This window comes from Cydia strobilella, chromosome 9 (genome assembly GCF_947568885.1).
Source record: "Cydia strobilella chromosome 9, ilCydStro3.1, whole genome shotgun sequence".
NCBI classification, from domain to species: Eukaryota; Metazoa; Arthropoda; class Insecta; order Lepidoptera; family Tortricidae; genus Cydia; species Cydia strobilella.
The window spans coordinates 985,586-1,009,439 of NC_086049.1; the positions used below are offsets into that span (position 1 = coordinate 985,586).

The following is a 23,854-nucleotide window of genomic DNA, read 5'->3' on the forward strand; positions in this document are numbered from 1 at the left end:
TGTCGGGGCTATTAGCAGTAAGCAGTGTAACCACTGCATAAAGGAAACAATACCGTTTGTTTAACAGATTAGGGCCCGAGCCAGAAAAATCATGTGAGATAATTCATACTAAATATAGAAGATTAGCAAACTGATTCATTATGACATATGGTTCTATAGTGGCTTAGGAATCAAATTGGTTGACTGTACCTATTGGCAGGTATAGTCTGCTAGATTTCAACTAAATCGGTTCAGCGGTTTAAGCATGAAGAGGTAACACACAAACAGACAGATTGACGGACTTTCGCATTTATATTATTAAGTATGGATGGAAAAGAACTAGGAAAATATTAATTAAAATATCAATACCTAATTATTAAACTTGACTTTGGTAACGGGATATTTGTACTTCTATCTGTGATATTACAGAGTCATGATGACATTCGTTTAAAACAAATTAAAGTTTATTAAGCTTCTTTTATCATTGTTTAAGTATTCATTAGAAATACAAATACCAACCTAAGTAAGGTTAAGGAAATACCACTAAATTAATGTTTGCAACACATTTACATTAAATACTATATTTAATTAAAAATAATTCTTAACTTATCAATGTGTACTAGACGGAAAAAGGAATGTTTTTAATAATATTTTGTAAGATTTTGAGATCATTACGAGTAAAAAAAATTTAAAACACAAATCTCTTCGCCAGACTGCTCAATTAATTTTTACTTTATACAAGTTTATTTTGCGTATTTTTAAAATTAGTATCAGGTATTTCAAGGTTTAATATTTACTTGACTGTACACCTTTATAACATCGACATTTCTATATAAATATAACTGTTGTAGTTTACATTAAAGCTCTGCATTTACTTCAAACACATCGCAATAAACCATTAAAACGTATGGGAGTATTTAAGCATTTATACTTCGCTAAACTTTTCAATTATCTAACATAAATTTAATTTTTTGTCGTCTTCGTTTACTTGTCTTATATACCAGATTTTTCTATATATATAACGACGACTCAAACGCATTTACTATTGGTAGGTTTTTAGAATCACCCTATATGGCTTATAACAAAACGCATGGAAAAACGCGATTACGAAAAAACCATACTGTTGAGAAATGCGCTCGACACTCCTATCAATCAAACCAACTCAATAGATTAATAAGTAGTTGTTTCAAAACGTTTGTAATCTTAAGTTTTGTCGGCATGGGCTTACTATTCTGATGCTGATGAGCATACCAAACTATCATTTTTATTTTTAGGATGTAACCAAGATAGGTGTTACGAAATAAAATTAAAATTCTCTATTAAGTCGAGGCGACAAATACCGTTGTGGCAGCTACGGCCTTGTCTTTATTAAAAGTAAAAAAGCGCCTGCAAGTTTAGCATGGCAAATACATCTAATAGATTTCTTGCTTAAATTGAAACAATAGGTTTGATCCATTTAAAACAGTATGTACCTAGTTGGCATTTTTCAGAGACTATTCCATTCATATTTTTTTGTGACACCTCCGAATGTATCAATATGTAGTTAGATTACTAAAGAAAGTAGCAATAAAGATGTATCAACACAGTAGACTTATCGTACCATTGTCACTTCCTAGCAATAGCAGCCTATTTAATGGTAGTACTGACATACATGTCAGTACACCCCGGAAGGTGTCAGACCGGAGCTTGGTGCTGTAAAAGCTGGCGTCCTGGTAAACGCGCTTGTGACACCTCTGAATGATTCAATATGTAGTTAGATACTGAAGAATATATCAACAGAAAGATGTATCAGCACAGTAGACTTATCGTACCATTGTCACTTCCTAGCAATAGCAGCCTATTTAATGGCAGTACTGACATACATGTCAGTACACCTCGGAAGGTGTCGGATCTAAGTTTGGTGCTGGAGAAGCTGGCGTCCTGGTCGAGCGAGGTGTGCACGCCGATGCGGTTGTTCGTGGTTCCGGAGATCAGCTCGTTGTAGAACACGGATAGGCAGTGGACGGGTTCCGTGGTCCCTCTGTGGTAAATTATTTACTCGTAAACATTTACATCATAATGATCATAATACTCATTATGCAGATTTTTCTTAAGAACAGTAAATAACTAAAAACTTGTGAGAAGAAAAAACCGGCCAAGTACGAGTCGGACTCGCGCACGAAGGGTTCCGTACCGTAACGCAAAAAAACGGCAAAAAAATCACGTTTGTATGGGAGCCCCACTTAATATATATTTTATTCTGTTTTTAGTATTTGTTGTTATAGCGGCAACAGAAATAAATCATCTGTGAAAATTTCAACTGTCTAGCTATCACGGTTCATGAGATACAGCCTGGTGACAGACGGACAGAGGAGTCTTGGTACGGAACCCTATCTGTACACCTGTTAGAACAACAATGACCCTCTTTCAGAGCATGAGAAATGAAAAGAATATTTCAATACACTTAATAAATATTTCCTAATATGAGGTTAAAGGAGAGAAAAAATATATTAAAAAACAGTAACCCCGGTAATTTACCCCGGTTGACCTTACTCTTTTTTATAAAAAAGATTGGCTTCAATTGGCTATGGAACATTCTGTATTTTCATAATTCTAACGGGGACAAGAAATCAAATGCCTCCTTTCATAAGTATGCTTCAACATGTCAAACCAAAATTAATTCAAGGGCATCTTTATTAGGTAATTAATCAACTAGGAGTAAAAGCAATACAAAAGCTGTATGTCTCTGTTGTGACGTGGCTTATGTTAATTTATGGAATAGACAACAAGGTATAAACTTACTTGAGGCACAGATTATATAATAGTTCTTACGAACAGATACTTTTCTCTCAAAGAAAACACAAATACCTACCGTTTTGATACCTACACAAAAATACAATGGAGTGACCTTCAATGCGCCGCTCCCCGCACCGCGCGCGCCGACACAACGCTAGGGTTGCCGACGCTTCTTTCAAACACTTAGGTGTCTTAGGTAGATACCTATCTAACTATAAATGTGTCGTAAAAAACATAACCTACATCTTTAAAACAATTTAATAGTACCTATGTAGCTTGTAACTATCGTAAAAATAATAACAGTAGGTGTAAGTACCTATATTGAGAATGTCTGTTTACTTTTTCTTATCTGTCGAAAGAGGAAAAAACGATATTATTTTATTTGTTTTGTTGTTTCTGCATCCATCCACACTACAAGCTGTGTTATTTGTTCGTTACGTGGACATTACTTTGGCATAGCGCGCGGTGACGTGCGTGCGTGAGCGCGTGTGACAACCAACTGGCTAGCTTTAGTACCGCTGTCGGGAAGCGAGTTGTAGGTATAAAGCTCGCGCGGAGAGTTGGAGAGTGGCAGTCTGTTGCATTATGAATTATGAACCTTGTGCTATAGACAACAAGGTGTAAACTCACTTGAGGTGCGCGATGAGCTCTCCGTCGTCAACCTTCCATAGCGCAGTGACTTGGTCCAGCCCTGACGTCAGCAGTCTGTTGCTGTCTACGGCCGCCAGACGTAATACCTGCATTTTTTTAATTGTTTTAATCGATTTATAGATAACACATGTGTTACTACGGGACAGTCTTGTGGAATGGTTCTAAAATATGGATCAAATCATTTGATGGTTACTTTACAATAATTGTTGGCCAGTTGTGTAAATAAAAACCGGCCAAGTGCGAGTCGGACTCGCGCACGAAGGGTTCCGTACCATTACGGATAAAAACAGCAAAAAATCACGTTTGTTGTATGGGAGCCCCATTTAAATATTTATGTTATTCTGTTTTTAGTATTTGTTGTTATAGCGGCAACAGAAATACATCAACTGTGAAAATTTCAACTGTCTAGCTATCACGGTTCATGAGATACAGCCTGGTGACAGACAGACAGACGGACGGACAGATGGACAAAGGAGTCTTAGTAATAGGGTCCCGTTTTTACCCTTTGTCGCTATAGTAGAGACGTACATACCTCCCCGTCGTGAGCACGCCAGTGTGCCCTGGGCGTGCCGGCGCGCGCGTCCAGCACCACCACGTGCCCGGACGCGAGCCCGCACGCGACCCACGACGAGTGCACGCACAGGCAGCGCACGAACGTGCTGGCCGTCGCTATAGTAGACGTACATACCTCCCCGTCGTGAGCACGCCAGTGTGCCCTGGGCGTGCCGGCGCGCGCGTCCAGCACCACCACGTGCCCGGACGCGAGCCCGCACGCGACCCACGACGAGTGCACGCACAGGCAGCGCACGAACGTGCTGGCCGTCGCTATAGTAGAGACGTACATACCTCCCCGTCGTGAGCACGCCAGTGTGCCCTGGGCGTGCCGGCGCGCGCGTCCAGCACCACCACGTGCCCGGACGCGAGCCCGCACGCGACCCACGACGAGTGCACGCACAGGCAGCGCACGAACGTGCTGGCCGTCGCTATAGTAGAGACGTACATACCTCCCCATCGTGAGCACGCCAGTGTGCCCTGGGCGTGCCGGCGCGCGCGTCCAGCACCACCACGTGCCCGGACGCGAGCCCGCACGCGACCCACGACGAGTGCACGCACAGGCAGCGCACGAACGTGCTGGCCGTCGCTATAGTAGACGTACATACCTCCCCGTCGTGAGCACGCCAGTGTGCCCTGGGCGTGCCGGCGCGCGCGTCCAGCACCACCACGTGCCCGGACGCGAGCCCGCACGCGACCCACGACGAGTGCACGCACAGGCAGCGCACGAACGTGCTGGCCGTCGCTATAGTAGAGACGTACATACCTCCCCGTCGTGAGCACGCCAGTGTGCCCTGGGCGTGCCGGCGCGCGCGTCCAGCACCACCACGTGCCCGGACGCGAGCCCGCACGCGACCCACGACGAGTGCACGCACAGGCAGCGCACGAACGTGCTGGCCGTCGCTATAGTAGAGACGTACATACCTCCCCGTCGTGAGCACGCCAGTGTGCCCTGGGCGTGCCGGCGCGCGCGTCCAGCACCACCACGTGCCCGGACGCGAGCCCGCACGCGACCCACGACGAGTGCACGCACAGGCAGCGCACGAACGTGCTGGCCGTCGCTATAGTAGAGACGTACATACCTCCCCGTCGTGAGCACGCCAGTGTGCCCTGGGCGTGCCGGCGCGCGCGTCCAGCACCACCACGTGCCCGGACGCGAGCCCGCACGCGACCCACGACGAGTGCACGCACAGGCAGCGCACGAACGTGCTGGCCGTCGCTATAGTAGAGACGTACATACCTCCCCGTCGTGAGCACGCCAGTGTGCCCTGGGCGTGCCGGCGCGCGCGTCCAGCACCACCACGTGCCCGGACGCGAGCCCGCACGCGACCCACGACGAGTGCACGCACAGGCAGCGCACGAACGTGCTGGCCGTCGCTATAGTAGAGACGTACATACCTCCCCGTCGTGAGCACGCCAGTGTGCCCTGGGCGTGCCGGCGCGCGCGTCCAGCACCACCACGTGCCCGGACGCGAGCCCGCACGCGACCCACGACGAGTGCACGCACAGGCAGCGCACGAACGTGCTGGCCGTCGCTATAGTAGAGACGTACATACCTCCCCGTCGTGAGCACGCCAGTGTGCCCTGGGCGTGCCGGCGCGCGCGTCCAGCACCACCACGTGCCCGGACGCGAGCCCGCACGCGACCCACGACGAGTGCACGCACAGGCAGCGCACGAACGTGCTGGCCGTCGCTATAGTAGAGACGTACATACCTCCCCGTCGTGAGCACGCCAGTGTGCCCTGGGCGTGCCGGCGCGCGCGTCCAGCACCACCACGTGCCCGGACGCGAGCCCGCACGCGACCCACGACGAGTGCACGCACAGGCAGCGCACGAACGTGCTGGCCGTCGCTATAGTAGAGACGTACATACCTCCCCGTCGTGAGCACGCCAGTGTGCCCTGGGCGTGCCGGCGCGCGCGTCCAGCACCACCACGTGCCCGGACGCGAGCCCGCACGCGACCCACGACGAGTGCACGCACAGGCAGCGCACGAACGTGCTGGCCGTCGCTATAGTAGAGACGTACATACCTCCCCGTCGTGAGCACGCCAGTGTGCCCTGGGCGTGCCGGCGCGCGCGTCCAGCACCACCACGTGCCCGGACGCGAGCCCGCACGCGACCCACGACGAGTGCACGCACAGGCAGCGCACGAACGTGCTGGCCGTCGCTATAGTAGAGACGTACATACCTCCCCGTCGTGAGCACGCCAGTGTGCCCTGGGCGTGCCGGCGCGCGCGTCCAGCACCACCACGTGCCCGGACGCGAGCCCGCACGCGACCCACGACGAGTGCACGCACAGGCAGCGCACGAACGTGCTGGCCGTCGCTATAGTAGAGACGTACATACCTCCCCGTCGTGAGCACGCCAGTGTGCCCTGGGCGTGCCGGCGCGCGCGTCCAGCACCACCACGTGCCCGGACGCGAGCCCGCACGCGACCCACGACGAGTGCACGCACAGGCAGCGCACGAACGTGCTGGCCGTCGCTATAGTAGAGACGTACATACCTCCCCGTCGTGAGCACGCCAGTGTGCCCTGGGCGTGCCGGCGCGCGCGTCCAGCACCACCACGTGCCCGGACGCGAGCCCGCACGCGACCCACGACGAGTGCACGCACAGGCAGCGCACGAACGTGCTGGCCGTCGCTATAGTATGTGGTGTAGGCCACAGCCGAAGATCACCCTGTACAACTAATACCTATCTCCCATCTGATTTGATACGTCACACTCCCATATGTAGCATTCATGCGCTAATGAACACAAACAAAGGAAATCTATTTTAACTCGATTATTACGCAACAATTAACCAGAACAAAGAAACATGTGTACGTTTCGCTAGTATATAAGGCCAACATTTTTAATAAAGATTCATTCTATACTCAACTCCAGTGTTGTCATTATACCCCTGGACGTCCCACACTTCATGGCGACCGTGACAGTCGGGCTGCTCGAGGCAGCCCCAGCTTAGACGCTGCCCGGCTGCCCAACCACCGTGCCAGCCGTGCCAGCCAGCCAGTCAGCCAGCCAGCCACTTCATGGCACTGCGCCTGCCAGTCGGGCTGCTCGAGGCAGCCCCAGCTTAAAAGCCACTAGCCAGCCAGCTCCACTGCGCCAGCAAAAGCCAGTACCATCAAAGTCATGGGAAGTCAGTGCACCAAGGACAGAAAAGAAGAGGTCATCATCGCTCAGAACGGAGCCGCCAACGACGCCAGCGCGTAACAAGCGGGCAGCAACACAATCACAACATATACAACCACAGCGGTGCTGATAATAATATGCGCCATTTTTATGTATGCCATAATATGTATTCCATATGGAAAAAATACATAAATGTCTCACAAGAAAAATTGAGCGACAAGCGGTATCAACGATGATGCGCAACACCAACAAGGCAGAGCAGAGCGTCTAGCACCCGCCTCACCTGCACAGCCCTTCTCCACTAACCCCACCGCCAGTGCGCAACAGCAACTACAGGTACAAATTCAACACAACTGCGTTAATTTGATAATTTGCGAAAAAATTTTTTATTAAGGTGTAAAGACTGTTGTAAAATCTCAGTTTCACAATAAATGTGAACATTATATGTAAATAACGTACAGACAATTATGACTGACATTCAAAAATTACATGACAAATTAAAATCATAACCACATACGAACAAGACACAATGACGTCTAATGACAGTTTTCACCTAAAAACGGCGGCAGCACTGCTGCCACCCATGGACGGTTCAGAGGCCGTTACTAAACAGCTCATAGACGCCATAGAATTGTATTCTACACTAATCAAGGAATCAGACGCAAAAACGTTAATAAACTTCGTGACTAAAACTCGTCTAACTCAAAGTGCAAAACTTACCATATCAGATAAGCATACCAGTGTAACCAATTTAATTGATGAAATGAAGCTCCGACTATTACCAACGAAATCAGCAACCGCGATACAAACAAAACTATTAACTACAAAACAAGGGAATAGGACAATCGAGCGATACGGCCAAGAGTTAGAGGAATTATTCGTAAACCTCACAGTAATACAGGCAAATGGGAAGCCAGAGGCCTATAAAATCTTGCAACCTCTAAATGAAAAAATGGCGATAAATAAATTCGCAGAGGGTCTGCGCAATGACAAACTAAGTACCATTGTAGCATCGCGAGGATATTCCTCGCTAAAGGATGCCATACAGGGTGCAAAGGACCAAGAGGTGTCCATATCATATACGCCCGCACCGGAGCAAGTCTTGTACTTTCGGAACAAAGGGCATAAATATCCCAAAAAATAAAAATGGCGAAAATAAAAAGATTAACGGAAGAAATACGATAAAAAAAATTGTCTAAAAATAGGAAAGCTAAATCAGATAATTAGCGCAATCAAACGATTAGCCTGATCACCTAAAAGTTATTGTGACTCTTATATGCTTTTAATTCTACTACGGGGTAGTACACCAAGATACAAACCATAAACAGAACCCTTGAAACTAAAACAATTCGAGCGAGCTCTCAATTGAAAAGGTCCTAAGCCACACGGAAAGTTATTTTATTCCGATGTGTGAAATCACAGATTATATAATACTATACTGTGAAATTAACAAGTCTACATATTATTATGTAACAGCGCGCTATAAAAAAATAATTATTTTGTATCCAAAATAAAATATATTGAATATAATAATAAGGTCGGCCGACCACATGCTGAATACACATGCGCTAAAATACGCTGTGTAAGTACTATATATGTACTCATTTAAAAGACAAGTAACGCGAATCACAAAGAAGCTTACTTACCTACAGCTCGATAGTGTACGGAACGAGCATTAATTCCCACGCGAGGGTATTAGATACATATATGCAGGCACTAAATGCTTGATACATCATGATACGGTCGAGTTACCATTCATGAAAGTCCTTGAACACGTAAGAAAGTGTTAAAAGAAGTTAAAATAATTCATGGTATAAAATAATGTATACACAATAAAGAAATAAATAACAATATACCGTGTATACAAATGAGAGAATTAATGAACAGGTTGAATTTTTTTTACGAAAGATAGAGACAGAGAACAATTACGCGTATATTCAATGACAAGGACACTGACAGAAGATAATTTAGATTAGGAATTATTCTTTTATTTGTCATCCAGTAAGTTTATATTTTTATAAATTACCAAATTTTTCTAGAAAAAAAAATACATTTTATTCACAAATTATGGATAACTTAACAATGTAACTTAGTAACCATAATACTAAATACTTGCTTAATATGTTGTATTTATAACAGTAAACAAAACAGATATAATATGAACCGTTAAGATACCAATAAACACATGTTGGTGCAACAATGCATTCCATAGCCATATAAGGAACAGGTAGCATAAGCAAATTGTAAACACAGATAATACTTAGACTTTTTTTGCTTCTTATTATATTCCAACATAGAATTATAAGAAACCATATATAACCCATAGAATTAAATAAAATAGAATTACTAAAACATAAAAAAAATACTAATTACCATTTTATTATATTCCAAAATAAAATTTTAAGAAACCATATGTACACCATAGCCATAAGTAAAGTAAGATTATTTAAGCCAAAAAATATTATTATGTTATTAACTATTTTTTGTCTCAAAAAAACGGGGAAGCTGTGGTGTAGGCCACAGCCGAAGATCACCCTGTACAACTAATACCTATCTCCCATCTGATTTGATACGTCACACTCCCATATGTAGCATTCATGCGCTAATGAACACAAACAAAGGAAATCTATTTTAACTCGATTATTACGCAACAATTAACCAGAACAAAGAAACATGTGTACGTTTCGCTAGTATATAAGGCCAACATTTTTAATAAAGATTCATTCTATACTCAACTCCAGTGTTGTCATTATACCCCTGGACGTCCCACACTTCAAGTAGAGACGTACATACCTCCCCGTCGTGAGCACGCCAGTGTGCCCTGGGCGTGCCGGCGCGCGCGTCCAGCACCACCACGTGCCCGGACGCGAGCCCGCACGCGACCCACGACGAGTGCACGCACAGGCAGCGCACGAACGTGCTGGCCGTCGCTATAGTAGAGACGTACATACCTCCCCGTCGTGAGCACGCCAGTGTGCCCTGGGCGTGCCGGCGCGCGCGTCCAGCACCACCACGTGCCCGGACGCGAGCCCGCACGCGACCCACGACGAGTGCACGCACAGGCAGCGCACGAACGTGCTGGCCGTCGCTATAGTAGAGACGTACATACCTCCCCGTCGTGAGCACGCCAGTGTGCCCTGGGCGTGCCGGCGCGCGCGTCCAGCACCACCACGTGCCCGGACGCGAGCCCGCACGCGACCCACGACGAGTGCACGCACAGGCAGCGCACGAACGTGCTGGCCGTCGCTATAGTAGAGACGTACATACCTCCCCGTCGTGAGCACGCCAGTGTGCCCTGGGCGTGCCGGCGCGCGCGTCCAGCACCACCACGTGCCCGGACGCGAGCCCGCACGCGACCCACGACGAGTGCACGCACAGGCAGCGCACGAACGTGCTGGCCGTCGCTATAGTAGAGACGTACATACCTCCCCGTCGTGAGCACGCCAGTGTGCCCTGGGCGTGCCGGCGCGCGCGTCCAGCACCACCACGTGCCCGGACGCGAGCCCGCACGCGACCCACGACGAGTGCACGCACAGGCAGCGCACGAACGTGCTGGCCGTCGCTATAGTAGAGACGTACATACCTCCCCGTCGTGAGCACGCCAGTGTGCCCTGGGCGTGCCGGCGCGCGCGTCCAGCACCACCACGTGCCCGGACGCGAGCCCGCACGCGACCCACGACGAGTGCACGCACAGGCAGCGCACGAACGTGCTGGCCGTCGCTATAGTAGACGTACATACCTCCCCGTCGTGAGCACGCCAGTGTGCCCTGGGCGTGCCGGCGCGCGCGTCCAGCACCACCACGTGCCCGGACGCGAGCCCGCACGCGACCCACGACGAGTGCACGCACAGGCAGCGCACGAACGTGCTGGCCGTCGCTATAGTAGAGACGTACATACCTCCCCGTCGTGAGCACGCCAGTGTGCCCTGGGCGTGCCGGCGCGCGCGTCCAGCACCACCACGTGCCCGGACGCGAGCCCGCACGCGACCCACGACGAGTGCACGCACAGGCAGCGCACGAACGTGCTGGCCGTCGCTATAGTAGAGACGTACATACCTCCCCGTCGTGAGCACGCCAGTGTGCCCTGGGCGTGCCGGCGCGCGCGTCCAGCACCACCACGTGCCCGGACGCGAGCCCGCACGCGACCCACGACGAGTGCACGCACAGGCAGCGCACGAACGTGCTGGCCGTCGCTATAGTAGAGACGTACATACCTCCCCGTCGTGAGCACGCCAGTGTGCCCTGGGCGTGCCGGCGCGCGCGTCCAGCACCACCACGTGCCCGGACGCGAGCCCGCACGCGACCCACGACGAGTGCACGCACAGGCAGCGCACGAACGTGCTGGCCGTCGCTATAGTAGAGACGTACATACCTCCCCGTCGTGAGCACGCCAGTGTGCCCTGGGCGTGCCGGCGCGCGCGTCCAGCACCACCACGTGCCCGGACGCGAGCCCGCACGCGACCCACGACGAGTGCACGCACAGGCAGCGCACGAACGTGCTGGCCGTCGCTATAGTAGAGACGTACATACCTCCCCGTCGTGAGCACGCCAGTGTGCCCTGGGCGTGCCGGCGCGCGCGTCCAGCACCACCACGTGCCCGGACGCGAGCCCGCACGCGACCCACGACGAGTGCACGCACAGGCAGCGCACGAACGTGCTGGCCGTCGCTATAGTAGAGACGTACATACCTCCCCGTCGTGAGCACGCCAGTGTGCCCTGGGCGTGCCGGCGCGCGCGTCCAGCACCACCACGTGCCCGGACGCGAGCCCGCACGCGACCCACGACGAGTGCACGCACAGGCAGCGCACGAACGTGCTGGCCGTCGCTATAGTAGAGACGTACATACCTCCCCGTCGTGAGCACGCCAGTGTGCCCTGGGCGTGCCGGCGCGCGCGTCCAGCACCACCACGTGCCCGGACGCGAGCCCGCACGCGACCCACGACGAGTGCACGCACAGGCAGCGCACGAACGTGCTGGCCGTCGCTATAGTAGAGACGTACATACCTCCCCGTCGTGAGCACGCCAGTGTGCCCTGGGCGTGCCGGCGCGCGCGTCCAGCACCACCACGTGCCCGGACGCGAGCCCGCACGCGACCCACGACGAGTGCACGCACAGGCAGCGCACGAACGTGCTGGCCGTCGCTATAGTAGAGACGTACATACCTCCCCGTCGTGAGCACGCCAGTGTGCCCTGGGCGTGCCGGCGCGCGCGTCCAGCACCACCACGTGCCCGGACGCGAGCCCGCACGCGACCCACGACGAGTGCACGCACAGGCAGCGCACGAACGTGCTGGCCGTCGCTATAGTAGAGACGTACATACCTCCCCGTCGTGAGCACGCCAGTGTGCCCTGGGCGTGCCGGCGCGCGCGTCCAGCACCACCACGTGCCCGGACGCGAGCCCGCACGCGACCCACGACGAGTGCACGCACAGGCAGCGCACGAACGTGCTGGCCGTCGCTATAGTAGAGACGTACATACCTCCCCGTCGTGAGCACGCCAGTGTGCCCTGGGCGTGCCGGCGCGCGCGTCCAGCACCACCACGTGCCCGGACGCGAGCCCGCACGCGACCCACGACGAGTGCACGCACAGGCAGCGCACGAACGTGCTGGCCGTCGCTATAGTAGAGACGTACATACCTCCCCGTCGTGAGCACGCCAGTGTGCCCTGGGCGTGCCGGCGCGCGCGTCCAGCACCACCACGTGCCCGGACGCGAGCCCGCACGCGACCCACGACGAGTGCACGCACAGGCAGCGCACGAACGTGCTGGCCGTCGCCGGTAACTGTAACAAGGCAGAGGACTGTGACAACATAGTGTTGAATGGTGTGGACATTTTAATATAGTAATTAAAGTTATTTAAAATAACAAAACAAAAATGACAAGAGGTTAACTAACTTGTCCATTAACTTCACAATTTCTAGCCTCTTCAACGGATGAGTAAGAGATGGATGAATGAATGAATACATGATATTGTCTTCGGTTACCGCGATAGTTACTCATGAAATAAAACTATGAAAACGGATTATATCGCGTATATTAATTTTATAATACATCCCGACGTTTCGAACTCTTTACAGCGTTCGTGGTCAACGGGTGACTGAGGAAAAATTACAAAATGCAAAAATACCCACATACTAAAATAATGAACAATCATAGACTACAAACTTTAAGGCTGGTTGTACATGCAAAATCGGTTCATAAGGCTAGTTATACACTATAATTATTTTTCAAGTAAAAAAGAATAAATATTTTGCATGTACAACCAGCCTTAAAGTTTGTAGTCTATGATTGTTCATTATTTTAGTATGTGGGTATTTTTGCATTTTGTAATTTTTCCTCAGTCACCCGTTGACCACGAACGCTGTAAAGAGTTCGAAACGTCGGGATGTATTATAAATTCAATATACGCGATATAATCCGTTTTCATAGTTTTATTTCATGAATGAATACATGAATGAATGAATAAACGAATGAATGATTAAATAAACGAATGAGTGAATGAATGATGGATGAAGGAAGGAATGAATTTTTGGTTGAATGAGTGAATGAATGATGAATGAACGAAAGATGGATGGAGAAATAAATGAATATAGATTAATGAATTTTGCATATAGTCTAAAACAGGGGTCACCAAATGGCGGACCGCGGTCCGCATCCGGACCGCCAACCTATTTTATTTTTTCTTTATTTAATAAACTCAAGGAAAAACGGACCGCGATGGTCATTTTATTTGAAGAACCGGACCCCTGAAGAAACTAATTGGTGACCCCTGGTCTAAAAGATTATATATCAGTGAGAGTGAATCTTTCTCACCTTCAGTTCGCTGGTGTAGTTACAAGCTCTAGCATCGATAACCTTGAGCGTCGCATCCGTAGTAGCAGCTATGATCACAGTAGAGGGCCCTTGAAACGTCCTCACTATGCTCACGGGCGATTTTATATTGTCCAACTGGGACACCACGTTCTCCATGAACGGGTCCCAGATGTGCACGACGCTGTCGGTGGAGACGGCCAGGCGGAGGGACTCGAGGAACGTGAGAGATAAAACGCCCTTTTTATGGCCCGTGTACGTCCAGTTGCATTGGCTTGTGGCGTTGCCGTCGCCCTGAAAAATTAACGTAAATTAAGGTCTTAAATTAATTTGCTTAACCTTTTCGACGTCGTGTCAAACACAAAAGCTGTCACTCGGACGCCACGACACCGAAGTGTCAAAACTGAAATTGAACTTTATGCATATGCACGTAGGTCTATAAATAACAATAAATAAATAAAATCATTTATTCCAGATAACATTGGTCCATAGGTATAATTTACATTTTACATTTGCAATAAGAAATTAAAATAAATAAAATTAGGTTATGCGGCTCTGTGGTCTGTGACGGATTAACCCGTCTTTGGCGTTGGACCTGCGGTTCGGATATATCCGTATTATCCATCGTTGGCGTCGAAAAGGTTAAACCCAGAAGAAAGAGATGCTGAAGAGAGAGCTGTGTATGATTGGAATTATTGAACAAATCTCAAGAAGTGTGTGAATCCAATTTCGCTTCTGTGTTTAGATAAATATACAAACAATATACAACTTGTTATATCGTATGGTTTATACGCTATTATAATATACAGGGAAATCAATCCAAATGGGTCAGTATGGAGAAGTCAGAAACTATGATCGATTTTAGATTTAATAATTATTATTACTCTGTATTTACTCTGTGAACTAACCTGGTTCCTAAGAGACCACAGTCGTTCTGTCTTATCTTTACGCCCACTCATGAAGCTATACTCGTTATTCAGTGTATGGACTTGACGGAGTGCGTGTGGTTGGCGAATGTCTGCAACTATATCTGCTCTGGGTAAGTAACTAACCTGGTTCCTGAGAGACCACAGCCGTACTGTCTTATCCTTACTCCCACTCATGAAGCTATGCTCGTTATCCAGACAGTGTATGGACTTCACGGAGTGCGTGTGGCCGGCGAAGGTCTGCAACTTTATTTGCTTCAGGTTGAAACGGGACTCTTTGTCTGGACGCCCGATTTCGTGCTCCCAGTATATTAGCCAGTCGCCGCGGAGATGCCTGCGGATAACATTTACGTAAAATATGATTTAGGATGACTTAAGACATTTCTTAGCTCAAATTAACGGATATCGAAATTTTTGCTATAGCTATAAAACATAAGGTTATCGAAATTAGGGAAGCTTAAAAACTATGTATCTATTTTATCGACGTCAAACTCGTAGGAAAGCAGTATACAACAGTGAGAAATTAGGTATGGATATGTATGAACTATATAGTGTGAAGTCTCCCAACCGCTATGGACTATAGCCCAAACTCTTAATAAGACTGGGTCCAGTAATGAGAAGTGGGATGTAGGTACGTAGCCTATGTACATGAGTGCTGGACATGTACCGACCTGTTCGTCTTGACGCCGTTGTCCGTCTTGTACGCCACCACGTCGTGCTGCGACGACTGCGCTCGGACGTCGTCGACGGCGGCGACGTCGATCCTGTTCCAAATAGTTGAATTAACCTTTTCGACGCCGTGTCAAACACAAAAGCAGTCATCCAGACGCCACGTCACCGAAGTGTCAAAACTGAAATTGAACTTTATGCATATGGGGTCTTTGGCGTTGCGCGTTAATATCGGTCATTGGCGTCCAAAAGGTTAATAGATTTTTATTCGAGTTAAATAAATAAATAAAAAAATTTTGTGAGCAAGTGGAGTTGATGCTCTTTCTATGCTTATATTTTATTATATAAATAAATACCTGTTGCCTACTAGAGTGACATTCGAGCCAAAGCTATTGGAACTCGACATATGCTCGATCTCGGGCCGCGGTGGAATGTCTATCTTGCGGCTGATTGGCTCATCGCTCAACGAGGACTGCACGCGGCTGCGGAGTGGCGAGCTGAAATTATACAGGGTGGCTAAAGATATGTGCATTCCTGTTGCCAGGGAGGTTTTGGGCTTATACTGAGCAACTTTTACTATAGGACCAACCACGAAATCGCAAAAAATTTTTTACAGGTTTATACCAGTCATTCGCTCGTCGCCCCGCTTGTCACGTGCTACACTAATTTGTCGTTTATTTTATTCGTGTTATTGTATATAAACTATAGTTCGTATGTGTCGTACTGTGTAATGTGTACCTACTGACAGTACCGTCTCAGGTTCCGATTCTGGTTTCGGTTCCGTTTTCGGTTCCGATTCCGTTTCTGGTTCCGATAAAATAAATTTAAAACATCCGGTTCCGCTTTCGGTTCCGATAAAACCAGATCCGTTACATCCCTGATCTGTGCGTCTACGCACCACTTTACAAACCTGTTATGATGACAACATTACCTGACTGTGAGCGAAGTACTCCGCTCGTACTTCCTGCAGAGCGCTCGAATTGTGTCGCTGTTCTTCAGACACCGCTCGATAGTCTCGGCCCCTATGAATCGAGCGAAAGTACTGTACGCTTGATACGCCAACTCTTCGTTGAACACTATTAGAAGTTCTTCTTGGGCCTGAGACAGAATAGTAGATATTACAAGACAATACTATTAATTGCACACTTCACACAGTTTAAATACAGGTAATACGACTCTCCTCTCCTTTTTATATATACTCCTAAGGTAATTGGCCACTCTTAGGCCCAGTTTCACCAACCACAGTTAATCACAAACCAAAATCAAAGATCACAACTGTTTGTTTTAAGCTGGTCACATTATTTGTACGTTTGACATTTGTGGTTGTCATTTTAGTCCACGGAATAAAAAAACAGAGTATACTCACGTCGGGGGGTCGATCGGCCAGGTCGGGGGGAGTGCAGGCCAAGTCGGGCAGGTCGGCGCGGAGCACCCGGCCGTCGCGGACGGTCCACTCGGCCGTGGTGCCGTCGCGGCAGATCTCCAGGAACCCCCCCTCGGACGCTTCGGTTTCCGTCTTAAACAAATTACACTTATTAACTTTCGGAAATTTTGATTAATGAAAATGCAGTCATGCAATTGAAAGTCAGCAGCAGAAGTTGATAAGCGGGCGAGGTGTTCAAAATTACCTGGACCTGCTCTTATTCTCTTATAAATAAAGTTGCGTCAAAATCATTTTGAACACCTCGCCCGCTTAGCAACTTCTGCCGCTGACTGTACCAAAATATAATAAAACTAATAGCTTCTGTTACTTCAATACCTTTCTTGCATAGTAAATAAATTCCTCCCTCCTTTTCACTCCCTTAAGGGATTACTTTTCGGTATACATTTTTTATGTCCTTTCCTGGGACTCAAACTAAATCCCCCCCATCTAAATCGGACATTGGGTAACCGGTTTAAACGAGAACAGGTAATACAAACAGATAGTCAAAGCTACTATCACATTTATGATATTACTGAGTAAGTAAAGTATAGGGATTGTGTTGTGAGTAGTCTACCTTTTCAACAGTCGACTCGTCCATTTTCGGCCAGTTGTCCAACTTGCCTGTCGCTTTGTCAAAAGCCAAGAAAAATCTGAAACAAAACAAACCTGTGTTAGGCAGTTATCACACTGGATTATATAATGATGTGATATAATCACACTTAAAAATATATTTAAAATAGATTTTGCGTACTATTTCTAAAGATAATTAATAATTACTTGAATTTTTTATGTTTTGACCTTTTTATGTTAAGAAATGTGTTTTGAAATGTCGGGTAGAACAACAGTACATTTCGCCAGGCCTATGGAACTCTCCGCGCGAGCTCGGATTTATGTCTACGAATCTCGTCCCGCCGGCGGTACAAAAGCCAGCTAGTTGGTTCCCACACGTGTTGACGCGTTTTAAAGATGTAGGTAATGTTCTTACGACACATTTATAGATAACCTAAGACACCTTTAAGTATTTGAAAGAAGCGTCGGCAACCCTAGCGTCGTGCCGGCGCGTTGAAGGTTACTCCATTGTATTTTTGTGTAGGTATTAGGTATCAAAACGGTAGGTATTTTCGTTTTCTTTGAGAGATAAGTATCTGTTCGTAAAAACTATTATATAATCTGTGATTTCGCTCTAAATATGGCTCACCATATTTGGTTAATGTACTAATGTTGGTTAAAAAAAAGTACAAAAAGATAAAAAAATGCAAAAAAAGGTTCACCTTTTTTGTACATTTTTTTAATCAAATAATATTTATTTCAAACATCAAACATATATTCAGCAAATAGGCCACAGGGGCACTTTTACATGTTAATATTTACAAGCAATAAAATTAACCAAAAATTACAAAAAACAAATACACATATGGAATCAATAAGTTTAGTTATGTTACCTCTGCAGCGCGGGCACGCACAGATGGCGCCTCGTCATCTCGGGCCCGACGCGCAGCGCGAGCGCGCGCAGCGCGTCCAGCAGCTTGCGCGCCAGTGCGCGCCGCGCGCGCGCCCCGCTCGGGCACGCCGTGCGCGTCGTGGCCGCCAGCCGCAGCGCCGGCTGCACGATCATCCTCAGGAACGTGTCCTGAAATAACACATAACTAACAGAGACTAACTCTGCTGAGACAAAAAAACCGGCCAAGTGCGAGTCGGACTCGCGCACGAAGGGTTCCGTACCATTACGCAAAAAAACGGCAAAAAATCACGTTTGTTGTATGGGAACCCCATTTAAATATTTATATTCTGTTTTTAGTATTTGTTGTTATACCGGCAACAGAAATACATCATCTGTGAAAATTTCAACTGTCTAGCTATCACGGTTCGTGAGATAAAGCCTGGTGACAGACGGACAGACAGACAGACAGCGGAGTCTTAGTAATAGGGTCCCGTTTTTACCCTTTGGGTACGGAACCCTAAAAACAATAGTTCTATAAACCTATAAGATAGTCGAGCGTAAATCTGAATGCATTACTTTCTAAATAAAACCGGCCAAGAGCATGTCGGGCCATGCTCAGTGTAGGGTTCCGTAGTTACCCTTCCGTCGTAATAGACTGAACTAGAGATATTAGTATAGAAGATTGTTTTCAAAGGGATGAAATTATGCCTTGGTGTTGGTTCCTTTCACCCGAGTTAAACGATCTACTTTTCATATCGAATACGAGGAAACCAAACCAAAACCAAAAAGACAAGGCAAATTTGCATCATCAATACTTAATTAAAGTAAAAGACGTATAGCCATGATTTTTTCCTTAGAACTTACTTTATTTTATTTATTTATTTATTTGGGATCACCAACAGACAATACATCATGAAAAAACAATCTGTAGCTTACATAACATTGAGGTTAAATGTTTGTCCAATTATAGGTAACCACAGCTTATACCAGTATCTTAGGACATACTATATAGGTACAGTGGGACATTTAGACTTAAGCTATTAATAAATAAAATTTTACAATTATTTAACAATTATTAAAATATTAAGAGAATAAGAGCAATTTGCACTTTGCAATAGAAAAGTGATGATTACTTAATTAACATTAACATATTTTAAGAAGAGAGACAATGTTATGAGGAAAACATGCAGGGACATGAAAATACAATTTAAGTGTTAATGTTTCAGCCTAACCTAACATGCACATTACCGTCTCTCGGAGTCCTGGGAGCTGAAATACTTCAGCACTTTTCTTTTAAAGTCTATGAGGCTGTTACCAAGTATATCAACCTCCAAGGAGTTCGGGAGATGATTGTAAGTTTGATAAAACCTAGATAGCGGCGAGTTTCGCCCCAAGTTTGATTTTCTTAGCCTATCTTTGAACAGCCTGTAAACTCCAGGGCGCGGCAGTCTCGAGGGAAGGGTAAAGGGTAAGGGTAAACTTTCAATCGGAGACCTTGCATGTCTGGTCATAAATGTTTTTAGATTTTATTGTACGACTGTCGGATTTATTGATTTTTATATCCATGCCAAATTGCAGCTTTCTAGCACTAACGATCACGGAGAAAAGACTCGGACAGACGGACATGCCGAAACTATAAGGGTGGACTACGAACCCTAAAAATTGTATTGTGTCAGCACCGGCATCTAGCGGCGACAGTCTCCGACATGAAGCTATAAACTTAATTCACGCGACAATAGACTTGTTTCTAAATTAATAGACAAATAGTAAACATATATAATACAGATGAATATACTATAGCTGATAATGTCATATCATATCATCCTTGCTAAACTTTAAAATTGTATAAGTAACAGCGATCTGACCATCTGTATCTGTTTTTAACTTGTGTTCACAACCAACCTTTGCTGCATTGCTAGAACTGGCGGTGGTTTATTCCCTGATCCCTATAAGACAGGTTTACCTAGTTTAGGGCTCAGGACACTATTCCTAGGCTGTCTAACAATAGAATAGAATACTCCTAAAAATGTAATTCTACTTTGTAATAAGCTGCATTTTGGATACACAAATAAATCATTTTTCATTTTCATTTTTCATTTTCATTTCAACTTACTTGCAACTGCTCCATAACCTTCCCTTCGTCGCACATGTAAGGCACCAAGTACTTGACAAGTTGTAAACAGACTACAGCGCCCTCTAGCGGCGCGGACAGTCATCGACATGAAACTATGACCTTAATACACACAATAATAGACGTGTAACTAAATTCACTTACCTGCAACTATTCCATGACCTTAGCATCGCACATGTAAGACACCAAGTACTTGACAAGTTGTATACAGGCTACAGCGCCCTCTAGCGGCGCGGACAGTCATCGACATGAAACTATGACCTTAATTTATGATTAACAAATTAACATTTATGATTATGATTAATACACACAATAATAGATGTGTAACTAAATTCACTTACCTGCAACTATTCCATTATCGCACATGTAAGGCACCAAGTACTTGACAAGTTGTATACAGGCTACAGCGCCCTCTAGCCGCTCGGACTGTCATCTTCGACGTGAAACTATGAAAATACACACAACAATAAATTTGTTTATAAATTCACTTACTTGCAATTGTTCCATAACTTTAGCATCGCACATGTAAGGCACCAAGTACTTGACTAGTTGTAGGCAGGCCACAGCACCGCCCTCTAGCGGCGCGGACAGTCGTCTTCGACATGAAGCTATGAGCTCCCCCATGTGGGGTAGGTATTGGAAGATGATTAGTTGCTCGCCGTACATTGCTGAAAGAATATTTTGAGATAGAAACGCACAAAGTAAGTTTTATCGAGAACGAATAAAACTTTGCGATCCAGATTCAAACCACGGAGTAGGATGGAGATGGCAAGTGGGCGTTCCCGTCTATCCGACAGTTAGTAGCGACCGACTCACTTTATGCACAGACTATGCTCAGTTGTTGTGTAAACTTCATGCTCGAATGACATTCACGTCGTACGTACGCTCGTCTAACAAAAATTGATAATTAAATTTAAAATGCCGTATTGTGCAGTATTAAGCTGCAGAAATCACAGCGGTTTAAAAAATCTTTCACGTGGAGGTATTTCCTATCACCGGTGGTTATTTATTTAAATATAATCCGATAAATACGAAAAATCTGTTTATTTTGCATTATTTACGATGTTCGTTAAGTAAATTTATATTTTATTAGTTAGAACTTAGAGTTCACAATCCTTTGTCACTATTCTTTACGTTTATCTGGAATATTCGCTATCCTAAATGTCAAATAACTTCGCTACTCAGATGCTGCGCAATGTCGATATTTATATCGATAAAGTTAAAGTTACGATATTTCAAGTTTGATGTTTGGTTCGGTAATAAATTATTATTTTAGACACGTTTCTAATTATTATTTGGGATAATCAATGTCTTAGTAAATATGGCAGCTCTGGTCATCAAGCACTAAGTTAAGTCGGGGTCATTTCATGGCAACCTTTCAAACCTTCGTATTCCTTTACATACGTTTTTGTTTTTTACACCCATCATATTTTCATCGTTAATATAATTAGACTAGGTACTTAATGCACTTATGCGTACAATGCATGCAATGTGCCATGAATAAACGTTTTATATTTTCTATTTCTTTATTATTAATTATTGTAGGTTACCACAAGATGCCGATATTAAAAATAAATGGATCAATGCTACTGGGCAAGAATATAGCACCATATGCTAGGAGCATTTCTTAGAGAAAGATTTCTGGGGATAAAATTGCCATACATCTCATCTAGCGTCCACACGCCTAAAACTTAGTTACTAATTTAGTAATTATTAGTGACATTCGGGCTCACTAAATTAATAAAAAGTGTTCCGTCCCATGGAAACTAGCGTCAAATATTGGAATTTTGCCGCCCCCCTTCCTGATTTGATAGGTCACAATCTTACAATCAAATCAGGGATCGATGAGCCAGTTTCATGTATGCTTTCACACCATACAATTAATTTGACAATTTAATCAGGTTGTCCCGTCTAGATTGGCCTTAAATGCTGCTACAAGTAAATATATTGTTAAAGACGAATACTTACTTATGTAAGTAATTGCAGATTTGTGATTACAAAATAACAGCAATACCGAGTTAATAGACCTTTAAAGAACTATGATTTTATCTGTTTGACTAAGATATATTTAATGTTCACATTAACAACCTAGTTGGTCAATTAATAAGAAACCAATTTCTAGTTAGATATTTGTTGTACTGTACTACATATTATTTTTCATACAATCACGATTATCACTACCTATATTATAATCATAAATAAAGTATCGTCTAAATGTGTTAAAACATACAGTAATGAAATATCAATACCTAACTGAACACACAAATATCGATAAAATACTCCGATTACACTGTCCCCTCCCTATATCGTCGAATGGAAAGAAGTTCCAACGGTTAGCTACTCGCAGGCGTGTAGAGATCTCGAAAACACCAGTGTAACGTGACCGTGAGATCCGTAACAAACCATGCGTAATTAGACCTTACTTATACTGGTTTTTTAGCCCTTTTCTCGCCTGTAATAAGTAAGTGATTTTAAAATTATATAAAATAACGCCATCTGGTGTTGAGTAGTTGTATTAGGTGAACGTTGAGCGAGCTTTTGTGAGATGAATGAGATAATGAAAGAGTCGTATGTCATATAGCTTTGACATTATATTTTAAACCGTCACTCATGTAGCCTACAGTTGATATTCGTTCGAGAAATGTCCACCGGTAATAACCTTTTGGTAGGGAAAGTTGCTACGAATCAGAGCAATTTTGTAAGTGTGTGACGTATTTTAACGTGGCTATGAATGTGTGAGTTTAGCGACACTGGTTTTCATACTAAATAGGAGTCATTTCACATCCACTAGTTTATTAATTCGTGATTCAAACCTACGACAGTATACGTTTATTTTAATTTATGTCGAAAATTATAAATAACTGCCTCTTGTTTTTTGCCCCAAAATGCCCCAGTATATTTTTTTCTTTATTGACGGAGTGAGCGCGACGCACGAGGAGAACAGTCACACGTACAATTTGCTCAGCTTGAGCTTAAGCAAATCGTAAGTCCGACTGTTCTCTACAAGCATTTTTCAACCGATACTCGTGAAAGTTTTTTGGGTGATCGGTATTTTTAGGGTTCCGTACTCAAAGGGTATAAACGGGACTAAGACCACTGTCAGTCTGTCTGTCACCAGGCTGTATCTCATGAACCGTGATAGCTAGACAGTTGAAATTTTCACAGATGATGTATTTCTGTTGCCGCTATAACAACAAATATTAAAAAGTACGGAACCCTCGGTGGGCGAGTCCGACTCGCACTTGGCCGGTTGTTTTTTTTTTGTTCTTGGAGTTTTTATGGTTTTTTTTTAAATGTCGGAGCCATGGTGGTTCACAAGACAGCTCACAGAGCCAGTACCATTTTAATATATTTCTTAAGATGCCGA

At 45.8% G+C, this 23,854-nt stretch overlaps 1 protein-coding gene across 1 annotated transcript in view; it reads right to left on the reverse strand.

Annotated features, from left to right (window-relative positions):
* Nucleotides 1–728: 728 nt before the first annotated feature.
* The window catches only part of LOC134744026 (WD repeat-containing protein 81), a 32,350-nt gene continuing 9,224 nt past the window's right edge, over nucleotides 729–23,854 (reverse strand). The window contains exons 9-20 of the mRNA XM_063677663.1: nucleotides 20,980–21,155; nucleotides 18,358–18,545; nucleotides 17,490–17,565; nucleotides 16,859–17,008; nucleotides 16,424–16,590; nucleotides 15,849–15,989; nucleotides 15,495–15,587; nucleotides 14,950–15,157; nucleotides 13,901–14,191; nucleotides 12,726–12,869; nucleotides 3,385–3,491; nucleotides 729–1,999 (exon numbers count right to left, since the gene is read on the reverse strand). Of these exons, the coding sequence (XP_063533733.1) occupies nucleotides 1,768–1,999; nucleotides 3,385–3,491; nucleotides 12,726–12,869; nucleotides 13,901–14,191; nucleotides 14,950–15,157; nucleotides 15,495–15,587; nucleotides 15,849–15,989; nucleotides 16,424–16,590; nucleotides 16,859–17,008; nucleotides 17,490–17,565; nucleotides 18,358–18,545; nucleotides 20,980–21,155 (1,973 nt within the window). The 3' untranslated portion in view covers nucleotides 729–1,767. The remainder of the gene's footprint in view (nucleotides 2,000–3,384; nucleotides 3,492–12,725; nucleotides 12,870–13,900; nucleotides 14,192–14,949; nucleotides 15,158–15,494; nucleotides 15,588–15,848; nucleotides 15,990–16,423; nucleotides 16,591–16,858; nucleotides 17,009–17,489; nucleotides 17,566–18,357; nucleotides 18,546–20,979; nucleotides 21,156–23,854) is intronic.